This window comes from Chrysochloris asiatica, unplaced genomic scaffold (assembly GCF_000296735.1).
Source record: "Chrysochloris asiatica unplaced genomic scaffold, ChrAsi1.0 scaffold00016, whole genome shotgun sequence".
Lineage (NCBI taxonomy): Eukaryota > Metazoa > Chordata > Mammalia > Afrosoricida > Chrysochloridae > Chrysochloris > Chrysochloris asiatica.
In genome coordinates this window covers 4429332-4444190 of record NW_006408534.1, presented here as the reverse complement: position 1 = coordinate 4444190, position 14859 = coordinate 4429332, and the positions used below count along the sequence as shown (strand labels likewise).

The 14859-nt window shown below is 39.5% G+C and overlaps 1 protein-coding gene and 1 pseudogene across 1 annotated transcript in view; one reads left to right on the top strand and one right to left on the bottom strand.

The window, feature by feature from the left end:
• The window catches only part of LOC102832186 (protein YIPF4-like), a 40393-nt gene that overhangs the window by 5435 nt on the left and 20099 nt on the right, over positions 1-14859 (top strand). The window contains exon 2 of the mRNA XM_006835156.1: positions 13961-14114. Within this exon, the coding sequence (XP_006835219.1) occupies positions 13961-14114 (154 nt within the window). The remainder of the gene's footprint in view (positions 1-13960; positions 14115-14859) is intronic.
• Positions 784-7396, bottom strand: LOC102822901 (annotated as a pseudogene).

Here is a 14859-nt window from a genome sequence, read left to right as displayed (position 1 = left end):
CGAGGCTGTAAATCTTTACAGGAGCAGAAAACCTCATCTTTCTCCTGCGGAACAGCTGGTAGTTCGAACTGTTGACCCTGAGGTTAGCAGCCCGATTCATAACCACTACGCTACCAGAGCTCGCTCTCTCTCGTGTGCTCTCTCTCTCTCTCTCTGTATATCTATCTATCTATCTATCTATCTATATCCCATTCTTCCTCCCATTCAGCATGTGTCTCTGTCCATGTATTTATACACAGAACACAGTTCCAAGATTGCAAATATATTACTATTTATTTCTATCCCCTTTAGCCATTGTATACCTCCTGGTGTCTTCACCTGTCTTCATCATTCTTCTGCCAACCTTCCTTTACTTGTATTTTGCCCTCCTCCTTCTTACATATTGTGCTTCCCATCACCCAAGTTAACGTGACTAGATGGCACTTAACGACAACAGCAAAACCCTCCAGCCAGTAAAGTACTCCCTTCCTTCCCACTGCTTTTAATCAAAGAATGTTTCTTTTAGTATGAAAATAATTTCTTGAGGTTTTACAATAGTTGTTGTTAAGTTGTTGTTACTGCCTTCAAATAGGTTCTAACCCATAGTGACCCTGTATAGGGTTTCCAAGGAATGACTGGTGAGCTTGAACCGCCGACCTTGTAGTTCAGACAGCTTTGCATTCTGGCACATTAACCCACAGCACCACACCAGCACTCCTTTACAATAGTAGTCTCATACAATAATTGTCCCTTTTTTTTTTTTACCAAGGAGGGAGAATTTAATGTGTGGGAATGCAGCTTGCTTTAGGGAGAGGGCTCAAGAGGAAGAATGCCCTGGTCCTGATCTTGGGCCAGTAGATGCAAGACCAGGGAATGCAGGGTCCGGCACCCAGGTGTGTAGCCCAGGCAGCTCAAATGCAGGTAATCATACATGTCATGGTGGCTTATGGTGCTATCCGAATGCACGAAGCTAGGGTTGGCATCCAGGAAGTGGGCCTGTGGGTGTCCAGCCAGTGCTGCCCGTACCAGCTTGTTCACCCATTGGTTCTTCTCCTGAGCAGATTGGGGTGCTGGCCCCTTGGAAGCAGGCCTAGCACCACGAACTGGGCCTGGGCTGCCACTGTTCACCAGATGCACAATGGCCTTGATGCTGTCGGTAACATGCTCTGCCGTGTGCTGTGGTGGTTGGGGCCCACCCAGACCACCACAGTCTTGGGCCGGATGTGTTCAAGTGTTTTCAAGCTCCCCATTCTCCAGCCTCCATAGTACATGCTGCGTGCTGTCAGCGCCAATGCCAAAGTTAAGTGCGTGCAGAGGAGGAAAAGAGCTCCCGCCAAATCTCGCACTGATGCGTTAGGTGGACCAAGGAGTCCCCAATGAAGACTACTTTGGTTTCTTTATCTTTGCTGTCAGCCACAAACCGATGGTGCAGAGACATCCAGTGCCTATCGCCTTGCACATCCTACAGCAGTGTGGGCTTACTGGCTGGGTTCTCCTCTGTGCTCCTCTTAGCACTGCATCTCCCGCAGGATGAGCCAGCAACCATTAATTGTCCTTTTTTGCTTGACTTATGCCACTCAATATAGTGTCATCCAGGTTCATCCATGTTTTGAAGTATTCTTCAACATCACATAATATTCCATCATGTGTATGTACCAGAGTTTGTGTATCCACTCTTCCATTGATGAGCACTTAGCCTGTCGCTATCTTAATACTGTGATGAACATTGTTGTGCATTTATCTACTTGTGTCCTTGCTCTTATTGTGGATATATACCAAGTAGAGGGATGGCTGGGTCACATGCTTCTTCTATTTCTACCTTTCTGAGGAAGTGCCACACTGTTTCCACAGTGGTTGAACCATTTTAAAGTCCCACCAGCAGTGTAGGAAGATCCCAGTCTCTACATCCTCGCCAGCCTTTGTTATTTTCTGTGTTTTTAACATTGCTATTAATGCTGGTGTGCGAATATATCTCATTGTTGTTTTGATTTGCATTTTTCGAATAGCTAATTGTTGTTGTTAAGTGCTGTTAAATCAGTTAGCACCGTTTTTTCCTCTTTTGGCAAAATCTTTTGATGTACAAGAATGTTCTAATTCCTTCCTAATTTTAAGAGTTTCCTTTTTTCTTATTTTCACAGCTAAACTATCCCTGTTGTATACTAGTTCCTCAGCTCCCAGCAATCCAAACCACTCTGTAAAGAACTATACTTGCTTCCTAACATGTATGACAGCACATTTCAGCAGTGTGTCCCAAAGGGAAATGGTTCCAGGATAAATAAGTTTGGTAAATATGAATTAAGCTAAATTAAGACAATTTCCTTACTACATAATTCTTATAAAGTTTGGACTGTAGTATGCAGGGGTTTCCAGTTTTAGTGAATATAAATTTTTTTGTAGAGGTTATCTCACAGGCTCTGTATTCTACAGAACATGCATAAAACAAAATTTGCTTATAAAACAAAAACAAGTTCTTTCACCTGATATTACACCCTTTGCAATTTGGCATCCGTGTTAGAAGAAGTGCAGCCAGAGTTCTCCTTGGAGGCCAGGATGGCCAAACTTCATCTCTCATACTTAGGACATATTGTCAGGAGGGACCAGTCTCTGGAGAAGGATATCATGTTTGGTAAGGTGGAGGGTCAGAGAAAAAGAAGAAGACCCCAATGTGATGGATTGGACAGGTGGCAACATCGCTGGACTTTAAGCGAGGCAATAATAGTGAGGTTGGCCCAGGATCGGGCATTGTTTAGTTCTGCTGTGCATAGGGTCGCTATGAGTCGGAACCGACTTGATGGCACCTAACAACAACAACAATTGGAGGTGAGCTGTATAGTTATGCTAGCCTTTGGGCTTGCATGCCTCTTATCATGCAATGCTTTTTCCTTGTAATAACTTCTCATTCCTTCTTTGCCCATCCAAAGATCTCTCGTGGCCAAGTTCAGATTCTGCCTCTGTGTAGCCTCCCAGATCACTTCCTTATTGGTTAAGCCTAGTTACTCTTATGGTACTAATGGCCAGTGGGCAATACTCACTTGTCATCTACAGAAAAGTACACGGCACACTAGAATTTTTTATGTTTATTATATCTTTTAAATATTTGCAGTGTATCTTTTCTCAAGTCTTAAAAAATGAGATATAATTCACACAACATAAAATTCACTCTTTTAAAGTTTAAAATTCAGTGGATTTTAGTTTATTCACAAAGGTGTACAAATACCACCACTGTCTGATTTGAGAACATTTTCATCACCCCAGATAGAAACTCTGTATCATTAGCAATTATTCCCTGACTACTGGTAGCGTAGTGGTTACAAATCGGGCTGTGAACCTCAAGGTCAGCAGTTTGAAACTACCTGCTATTCCACGGGAGAAAGATGAGCTTTCTGCTCCCATAAAGAATTACAGCCTTGGAAACCCGGTACAGGGTCGCTATGAGTCGGAACCGACTCCACGGCACACAACAACAACAACACCCCTTCTTCCAGCCCCTTTTGTGTCTGGCATCTTTCACTTAGTATAATATTTTCAAAGTTCATATTGCAGCATGAATCATTCATTCCTGTTTATAGCTGAATAGGTGGCTTAGTAGGACTGCAAACCACAAGGTCGGTGGTACAAGCCCACCAGCTGCTACTCATAAGAAAGATAAGTGTTTGTACTCTCGCAAAAATTTACAGTCTCAGAAACCTCATATAGATTAGCTGTGAGTTGGAACGATTCCATGGGACTTAATGACAGTATCTTGTTTGAATATGCCATCATCTAGGTTTTAAACTGATTCCTTTATATCACTCAGTATTATAGACATAACCATAAATTTTGTTACTGGATTAATTGATCAATGTTGAAAGTGATGGTGGTGGTGGTGTGCAATGGAATCGGTCCCGACTCAGCTATCCTGCACAGGGTTCTGAGGCTGTAAATCTTTATGGGAGCAGAAAGCCCCATCTTTCCTCTGTGGAACTGCTGGTAGTTTCAAACTGCTGACTATGAGGTTAGCAGCCCGACTTACAACCACTACTCTACCAGCGCTCCCTGTTGAAAGTGAAGAAGGTGCTAAAGTGAAAATGATTTAAAATTGGTTCTCTCGCCAAGGGCTGAAAACTTGTCCGTGTTCTCTTCCTCATTTACCTATGTTCAGTGGATTATCAAGTTATTTGTGAATAGCTCCATAATAACTATGTAATTTGTCTAGACTTATCTTCACAGACGCTGCCTTAGTTCAAGAGCTTACCATTTCTCATCTGTACTTCTTACTATACCTCCTGACCAGATTCCTTGCTCCATTCTCTCATTTCTTAAATCAGTCCTCCATAGTACAGCTAAGATGGTTTCCAAAATACAAATCTGAATTTGTCAAATTACTTTATTGAAAATCTTTAATGCTGCTTCTTAAAGTTGCATAGAGTTCTTTGCCTTTCTGTTTATTAATTCATTCAGTACACACTTATTGATTGCCTACTATGTTCCAATGAGTCGTGGTAGTGTAGGGGGCTGCATGTTGGGCTGCTAACCATAAAGTCAGCAGTTTGAATCCACAAGATGTTTCATGGGAGAAAGATGAGGCTTTCTACTCCTGTAAAGATACACAGCTTCAGAAGCCCCCTATACAGGATTACTGTGAATCAGAACTAATTCAATGACACACCACCATCACTACTATGTACCTGGCCATAAGTACTGGGAATATAATGGTCCAGACAAAACAACAAAAATACATGGTTCCTGGCTTCATATAGATTACAGATATTAATTAAATAATCACATAAATAATTATAAACAATGATAAGGAAAAGTACAAGGGCCTATGTCAGGAACCTGATCTAGTCTGGGAAATTAAGGAAAAGTTCATTATGTATATCTGAAGTTAAAAACAGCCAGTACAAAGACCCTGAGGCAAAAGGGATTCCCCAACATAAAAATATAATACATATAGTTCATGGTACATTAGTGTGATCAGTACATTATAAATATGATGATGGTGGTGGTTAGGTGCCGTGGAGTTGGTGCCAACTTATAGTGATTCTTTGTAGGGTTTCTGAGGCTGTAAATCTTTTAACAGGAGCAGAAACCCTCATCTTTCTCCTGCAGAATCACTGGTAGTTTCGAACTTCTGACCTTGAGGTTAGCAGCCTGACTCATAACCACTGTGCTACCAGAGCTCCTTATATTACAAACGTAATTATCCAATAATTATTACCAGTGTTATTTTGAGTAAATGATTTTCTGTTAGAGTAAATTACTGGGTTACAAATGTCTGATCTTATGTACACCTTGTACTTGCCCTTTAATGTCACGTAAATTTGCCCTCAATTTTAAATGATTGAACCTACCCCTACACACAACAAATTCTTCATCACAGTTACCTTCATTTGTTTAAACTATTGGGAAGGCTTCAAGCCACTCAAACCTAACTCACTGCCATCAAGACACATAGGGACCTGTAGGATAGAGTGGAGTTGTTCCATGTGGCTTCTTAGGTTGTAAATGTTTACAGGAGCAGATTACCTCATTTTTCTCTCAAGGACTGATTGGTGGGTTGGAAGTGCCAACCCTTCAGGTAGCAGTCTAATGCTGTGCCACCAGGGCTCCTTTTTCTTGCACTAAAGTAAGGCTAAATCAGAATTGAATGCACATGTTCTAACTTACTTTCAAATTTGCCTTAAAGACACATTCATAACCCAGAGATTACCTATAATTTGTTTAGTGTGGACAAACTTTTAGTCCCAGAAAGGATATCACTTCTGATACAAGTTAATAATGTAACCAGGAATCTTTAGTTTTTACTTTTCTAAAATTTCAACTTGATTTTTAAAAATTGAATCCATATAAGTCTTATCATTAATATCACATTTAGTATGCTAATGAAGTATGATATGTGACATATAATAGGTATAAGAATAGAATTTTTACCCCCGATTTGGAAACTAAACATGATTTTTAAACTATCATTCTTTAGGAGGAAAAAAAAAAAGGTTTATCTCTTTTTAAATTAATTTCTTTTCATATATTTTAAAACTTACAAGACATTGTACAAATCTGCAGATGTGATAAAATTGCATGAAACTACTTGGAAACCCAATATAAGGTCACTCTGGGTCAGAACTGACTTGATGGCACTTAACAACAAAAACAACAACACATACTTGCAAACACACATGCACATGTAAAAGTGGTGAAATCTGAATAAGGTTTTTATCTTATTAAGGATTTTATCATTGTCAGTATCTTGTCTTTGATAGCTACACATTAGATGTTACCTTTGAGAAAGACTAATTGAAGGATTCTTTAGACTTTTCTGTACTATTTTTGTAACTTCCTGTCACTCTATAAATCTTTCAGAATAAAAGTTATTTCTATTGAAGACCTGGGGGACACGGGGAAGGATTGCATGAAGAGGATTATAACCATGGCAATGAGACGATATACGATAGAATGAATGTAAAACTAATGTTCTCCCATGTAAACTATCACATAATTCACAATAAAACATTTAAGAAAAAAAAAAAGTTATTTCTAATTAAGAAAAATACTTATAAAGCAAATGAAAGAAATTTCTGTAAAATAATTGGTATTTGTTGTTAAGTGCCATTGAGTCAGTTCTGACTCAGCGACCGTGTATAGAGTTACTGAGGAATCACTGGTGGATTTGAACTCTCAGCCTTGTGGTTAGCAATCTAGTGCTTATGTTATAGGCCACACTGAACCTCAATATATGTCACAATAGGTTTCATTTTTCTAAAGAATGACCAGAAGATCAGGTTGTAAATGGATTTTAATTGTTAGTTGAAACATAAGCATTTACTGATAATGTTTAATAGTAAAGCTACCAAAACAATATACAAATATAACCTAAGACTATTTTATATAAGACTATAAAAAACCATTTTCTTACTGAGTGACATAATCAGGCTCTATGATGGTCCTGGGAGTGTGGTGGCTCTGTAGGATAAACATGACTTCAAACCACAAGGTCAGCACTTTGAGCCCTTCAACTACTCCTCTGGAGAAAAATGAGGCTTTCTCCTCCCACAAAGATTTACCGCTTTGGAAACCCCTCTATACAGGGTAACTATGAGTCAGTACAACTCAACACTTAAGAAGAACAAGATTAACTTAGCAAATACAAACTTATATGCATGCATTTGGTATTTTATCCTTGTTAAAAAAACTATGGTGATGGTAGTAGTTTTGTGCCGTGGAGTCGTTTCCAACTCATTGCAACCCTATATAGGGTTACCAAGGCTATTAATATTTACAGGAGCAGAAAGCCTCATCTTTCTCCAGAGGAATGGAACTACAACCACTATGCTACCAGAGTTCCTTTTTATATGACTGTATATGCATTAAAATGTTATTCTAAGACAGTGAAACTTACCTCTTTAGTGTGAAACATATGCTTGGTTTTTGGCTGCATTGAATAACAGTGGAAATATTTTTAAGATTTTCTTTTGCAATGTGGTTTTTTTTTTTTCCAAAATTCAGTTTTCTTTTAAATCCACCTATATTTATTGAATTCTTTACATTGTTTTACTAATAAAATGTCAAAATATTATACATAGACCAGCGAGAATGAATTCAGATTTATACTTCACAGTTCTGGACACCTACCCTAGAGTCCTAAGGAGCTCTGGTTGTTGTTGTTGTCAGGTGCCATCAAGTCGGAACCAACTCATAGCGACCCCATGCACAGCAGAATGAAACAGTGTCCGATCCTGGGCCAACCTCACTACCGCTGCCACACTTGAGTCCATCAATGATGCCACCTGGCCAATCCATCTCGTTAGGGGTCTTCCTCTTTTTCTCTGACCCTCCACCTTACCCAGCATGACATCCTTCTCCAGCGACTGTTCCCTCTGGACAATATGTCCAAAGTATGAGAGACGAAGCTTAGCCATCTTGGCCTCCAAGGAGCACTGTGGTTGCACTTCTTCCAAAACAGATCTATTGGTTCTTTTGGCTGTCCATGGCACTTTCAGTATTCTCCTCCAACACCACAACTCAAAGGCATCAGTTCTTCTACGATCTTCTTTATTCACTGTCCAGCTCTCACATCCATATGAGGTTATTGAAAATACCATGGCCTGGGTCAGGCGTACCTTAGTCCTCAAGCTGACATGTTTGCTCTTCAATACTTTAAAAAGTTCCTGTGCAGCAGATTTGCCCAATGCAATACGTTGTCTAATCTCTTGACTGCTGCTCCCGCGAGTGTTGATAGTTGATCCAAGAAGAGTGAAGTCCTTGACAACTTCAGTCTTTTCTCCATTGATAAGAGCTCTGGTAGCGTAGTGATTGCAAATTGGGCTGCAAACTTCAAGGTCAGCAGTTTGAAACTACCAGCTGTTCCACGGGAGAAAGATGAGGCTTTCTGCTCCCATAAAGGTTTACAACCGTAGAAACCCTTTGCAGGGTCACTATTAGTCAGAACCAATTCCACAGCACAATCGCCATCCACCACCCTAGAGTCCTGGTGTGGTGCTGTGGGTTAATGTGCTGGACTGTAAGGTCAGTTTGAGCAGAAAGGTCAGTGACTAAAGCTCACCAGCTTCTCAGAAACCCTATACAGGGTTGCTGTGATTCAGAACTGACTCAACAACACTTAACAACAACAACAACCCTAGAGTTGGAGTCCTGGTGTGGCGCTGTGGGTTGATAGCTGGACTACAAGGTCGGTTTGAACAAGGTTGGCTGTTCAGGCTCACCAGCCACTCCCCAGAAACCCTATACAAGGTTGCTATGAGTCAGAATCGACTCGACGGCACTTAAGAACAACAACAACAAACCCTAGAGTTGGAGTCAGTCCTAGTGTGGCACTACGGGACAACCACTGGACTGCAAGGTTGGTTTGAACTGCAAAGTTGGTGGTTCAAACTCACCAACTGCTCCTTGGCAACCTTATACAGAAACAGCTCTACCACACTTAACAACATCCCTAGAGTTGAGAGTCCTGATGTGGTGCTTGGAGGTAAGCACTGGACTGCTAACGGCAAAGTCAGGGTTCAAACCCACCAGCCAGTCCTCAGAAATCATATATAGGTTTGCTATGTGTCAGAATCAACTCCACAGCACTTAACAATAGCAACCCTAGAGTTGGCAACCAAGCTTCTTAACTCTGGTTTAACTTAAATCAGTCATGTTTCTGGGGGTGGTTTTCATGCTTTCTCCTTGTTCTCTGGCATTTTTTTATTATTAACTTGCTTCCAGACTGGACTATCTAGCAGGGTTTGTTTCTTTTTTTTTGTTTTTTTTGAAACTTTCCTGTTGCTTCCCTTTCCCCCACCCTACCCCCATACCTAATTTATGCTTTATGGGTACTGGAGAAGGTGTCAAAAGCTGTTGCTGGCATTCCTGCTTATGTCCATGAAGTTTTCCTATTTTGCATGCAATGAAAAATCCTACCAAATCTGTAAGGTAAAGATGCCTTTTTGAGTTGGTAGCATCCATGTTGTAACAAACTGCTAAGCACATGCAATGCTTTAGCACTCCATTCCTTTAACTATAATTTATATATCCATATTTGGTTTAGATTAGGTATAATTTATGAAGCAACCCCACAGGATCTTTCTGGCCACTTTAAGTCCATCCTTGTCTAGAGTCCAGGAAACAGTTGTTAGGGTCCTTTCCTGCCTCATAATTCTAAGACCTTTAATGTCACTGCTCTAATGACTTCCTAATCTAAATTTTCCTCTTGTTAAATTTTTTGAAAGGTACTCTTTGTACCTATGAGAAAAGAATGTTATATTAACATTATATAACAGTAGTATTGAGATGCTCTTTTCACCACAGGTAAGGAAATGTGGCCATAATATTGTATGGCTGGTAGAATCTGCAGGAACTATTTTTAATCATTAGGCAAGAAAGCACAGTCAAATTAAAAGTACTTGCCTTTAATCTCTAGCTGAGTAAATCTCCTTTTAAAAACATTTCAGAATTATATGTAATTTTAAACCTGAAAGGAACTTTGACTAGGAAATGGGGACCAGAAAGCTTAAATGATTTGCTGAATTAAGTAGTAACTAAGCTAGAACTACAAGGTCAGAGGTTCAAGATCACCTATGAGCTTTTATTCCTTGGAAACTCTATACAGGGTCGCTATGGGTCAGAACCGACTCGACAACACTTAACAACAACAAGCTAGGACTTAGCTTCAAAATGCAAACCTTATTGTAATTTATTACAGGAGATGATACAACCAGACCAAGATATGAATCATAACCGAAGCATTCATTGAAGTTTAAGCCAAAATTTTGATGACCTTTAGGATGTGCAAATTAAACTCTTTGTGTTTAAAAAAAAAAAAAAAAAAGCTTTTATTCTTTTTTTTTAAGGAAGTTGCTTTTAATACTGGTTGGTGATAAACTCCAGGGAAGGCAAGTTTTAGTGTATCTGGCTTTCTGCTGCCAAAATAATTTTTTAAAATACTTCTTTAATCATGTGACTTCTGTTCAATAATATGTTTAGTAGTGCATGTTATCTGTCCCTAAAAAGTTTTTTTTTTTCCTTTTTAATTGCTACTTGACCTCAAGAAATTCTTAACTATTCCCAATTTTTTCCCAGCCAGAATATGTGGTGTTTGTACAACAATGATTATCTACAATCTCTCAGGTTTGCAGACTGAATGGAATTAATTTTTTAATGTGGAAAATCTCTTCACCCTTGTTTTTGTTGTTAGTTGTCATTGAGTGCGTTCCAACTCATAACGACCATATATGGAGTTTCCAAGGAGCAACTGGTAGGTTTGAACCACCAACCTTGTGGTTAATAGTCCTTATTAGAGCTAACCTAAACCAAAAACCAAGCTCACAGTCAATGAATTAATTGCAACTCATAGTGGCTATATAGATCTTTACATTTGGAAAAGACAGTCTCATCTTTCTCCCACGGAATAGCTGGTGGGTTTGAACTGCCAACCTACAGTGACACAAGGGCTTCTTAGAATGGACCTAAAATGACCCTTTATTTTTGTCAAAATTAAAGATGAATGATATAGTCATGTAAAGAAAAGAGTTAGGTGAAGTAGCAGAGAATTAGTCACATTTCTCCAGAACTAATGATTAATAGGAGTCCTGGTGTGGCGCAGCAAAAGTCATTTGCACTGCAAGGTCGGTGGTTCAAGCTAACCAGCTGCTTCTTGGAAACCCTATACAAGGTCTCTAGGGTCAGAACCGACTCGACGGCACTTAACCAGAACAACAACAATCATTAATATAGGAAAACCAGTGTGGTGCAAACAGATAAGCTCTCTCTCAACAACTAGCTGAAAGGTTGGTGTTTTGAACACACACCACTGTACCTCAAAAACAGGTCTAGCGATCTTCTGAATGGTCAAAGCATTAAAAGCCCTATGGAGTCTTTGTCTTCGTATACATGGAGTCACTGTAAGTCAGAATCAACTCGAGCACCTAGCAACAGCGAGCATTGATAAATAAAGCACCCAATGTAAATACTGACCATTTAAATAAAGAATGTACTAATAAAGACATTAAAAAGTAGAGAAAATTAATCTCTATTTATAAAATTACCAATTTATCTTTAGCAACTATAATGCTTTTTATTTTATTTTTGACTTTTTATGATTCCTTTTAAAAAGGAGCCATACCTAGAGCTGAGAGTGAAGCATCCAGCTGATAAGAAGTGAGGCGAGACACACAAGAACACCCAGATTTGCAGATCGTACCCAATTGACCTAGCCTCAGTTGCTTGATAATCAGAACTCAACTTGTTATTTGGTGCCATCGAGTCGGTACCAACTCATAGCAACCTTATACACAACAGAATAATACACTGCCCGATCCTGGGCCAACCTCACTACTGTTGCCACACTTGAGTCCATCGATGATACCACTTGGCCAATCCATCTCACTGGGGTTCTTCCTCTTTTTCTCTGACCCTCCACCTTACATGATATCCTTCTCCAGGGACTGGTCCCTCCTGACAATATGTCTGAAGTGTGAGAGGCGAAGTTTGGCCATCTTGGCCTCCTAGGAGCACTCTGGCTGCACTTCTTCCAAAACGGATCTATTGGTTCTTTCGGCAGTGCATGGCACTTTCAGTATTCTCCTCCAACGCCATAACTCAAAAGCATCAATTCAACTAGAGGAAGATAAACAATTTTTGATAAAGGAAACAAGTGTAAATTGCTACAATTTGATGAACTTGACCTATACTTATGGATGTAGTAGCTCAAAATACCAACAGAGAAGGAAGGAGCCTTCATATCAAGTGTCAATCTTATCCCCTCTGTACACAGGGTAGATAGGGATGGGCAACTTAGACATTGGCTACCTAAAATGAGGGGCTGATAATAAAGGCACAAAGTGACTGGCTTGCAAGATTTCAAGAGGGAGTTTAGTAAGAGTGCCAGGGGGAAGATAGAGTCCTCACTGAATAGTTTTCATCTTGTCTAGATGGGTCCGATGAAAGGAGATGGGGATAAAATTCTTATGATTCAATAGTAATTGTTATCATGACTAATTGCAACTGTCACAACTGTAAAGGTAGAAGTTCTGTAACAAAAACGGAGGTGTAGTTAATCTTAAAATCCAGGAACAGCGGACCCTAGGACCAGCAAGGGAGACGAGCACAAGCAGAATGCAGGACCTTATCCAGAGAAGCAGCGACACCAAAGATGGGAACATGGAGAGAGGGAGCAGCTGAGGATTCTAGACTCATGGAAAGAGAAAGGCTGTGTATTGGTGGTCAGGAGGCAGGCTTGCACAATGTGCCCTTTGGTTGTTTAATTATATATTCCTGATTGTGTTTGTGTATATCTCCCCACCCCCCAAAAAAGGGAAAACAGAGGGAATGGAAGCAAATACTGTTGATTGATGATGCACAGAGGAGATTGTTATCATTACAATGAAACGATGGTGTAAAGTTGCTGATCTCCCATGTAAACTCACTCAGTTCACAATAAAAAATAAATTAACTAAACAGGAGCCCTACATTGTGGTAAATGCAATCAATGTCATGTAGCACTTTATGTACCAACTATCAAATGATTAATTTGCTCTATAAGCTTATACCTAAAGCACAATATTGTTGTTGTTAAGTGCCGTCGAGTCGGTTCCAACCCATAGCAACCCTGAACAGGGTTTCTGAGGCTGTAAATCTTCACAGGAGCAGAACTCCTCTTTCTCCCGCGGAGCAGCTGGTAGTTTCGAACTGCTGACCTTACGGTTAGCAGCCCGATTCGTAACCAGTACGCTACCAGAGAAATTTTTAAATTAAAAGTAGCCTTTTATGGTGGTACAAGCGGTTGGCTGCTAACTTAAAGGATGGTTTTTCGAAGCCACTGAGCAACTCCCACAAATTAAGACCTGGTGATCTGCTTCATAAAGATTACAGCCTAGAAAACACTGTAGAGAAGTTTTACTCTGTTCTGTAGTATGTAGAATTCTCTATGAGAATTCACTTGAAGGGTAACCAGTAGCAACAATGCCTTTAAAAAGAAGTTGTGCAATTTTTCTGATCCTCGAAAACCTCGCACAGGGTCACTGTTAGTCGGAACCAACTCAATAGTAATTAACAAAAACAGCAATGTATATGATAAAGGGCATTGAAAGTGGTATTTATTTTATTTTGCATGTATCTTCCATTTAAATTTTAAAGAGTTCCTGTTATGTGTCTAGATTCTGGTACAGTCTAGCTAATTAACTATGAAATCTTTACCATTCTCATTTTTCATTTTCTTTCTTATAGAATAAAAGATGGTCTTTAGATATCTGTCATTATAGAAGGATCCCTAGTGGCACAGTGGGTTAAGTGTTGGGTTGCTAACTGAATGGTCTGCTCTTTGAACCTACCAGGTTCTCCTTGGGAGAAAGATGAGGCAGTCTGCTTCTGTAAAGATTTGAAGCTTTGAACAAATAGCAGATTTTCGTTATTAGAGATCTTTACATGATAATTATCTTAGCTGACTATATGACTACTCTCATAAGAACATATTACCATGTTTTACAATTTTGTCTTTTCTTCTAAGATCTCAGTGGTTCAATAGCATCTCCAGATGTCAAATTAAACATTGGTGGAGATTTTATCAAAGAATCTACAGCTACTACATTTCTCAGACAGAGAGGTTATGGCTGGCTGTTGGAAGTTGAAGACGATGATCCTGAAGATAACAAGCCACTCTTGTATGTAAAAATAATATGTATTTGTTTTTGGTTATTAGAGCTTATCTTTGGTATGGTTATATTCTTTCATGTTGTATGATAAGCACTAGACTGCTAACCACAGGACAGTGGTTGAAACCCACCAGGCGTTCCTCAGAAACCTTATACAGGGTAGCTATGAGTCAGAAATGACTCAACGGCACTCAACAACACCAGTATGGAAAAACTTGAACGTTTTTGGTCAAAAGCTGTGGTGATTTTTACTTTTCCTAGCTTAAAAAAAAAAGTATCTAGTAAATGGGAAAAATGTTTTAACCTATTGAATGGCAAAAATTAGACTAATGGAGATTTTATATCTTGGTGCACACACAAATATACACCAGCTTTGAGGACTTACCTGAGACTATCAGCTACCTCTAGTAAATATGCCATCTACTAAACAGGTCCTTGCTGTACAAATTCAGGCTTTAGAGAAATTAAGGCTTCCAAAAGATTACCTCTCAAATTTTTCCTGTTTAGAAATTCTTCACAGTACTTGAAATGTTTAAAATTATTTATTTATTACCTAGCAAATAAAGAAATTAACTATTTTGGAAAGAGGTACCTATGTTGTTGTTGTTAAGTGCCGTCGAGTCGATTTCGACCCATAGCAACTCTGTGAATCGCTGACCTTGCAGTTCAAATGGCTTTGCAGTCTGGCGCATTAACCCACAGTGCTACTACATCAGGACTCCCAGATGTACCTATGGTGGCTGTGTGCCATGGA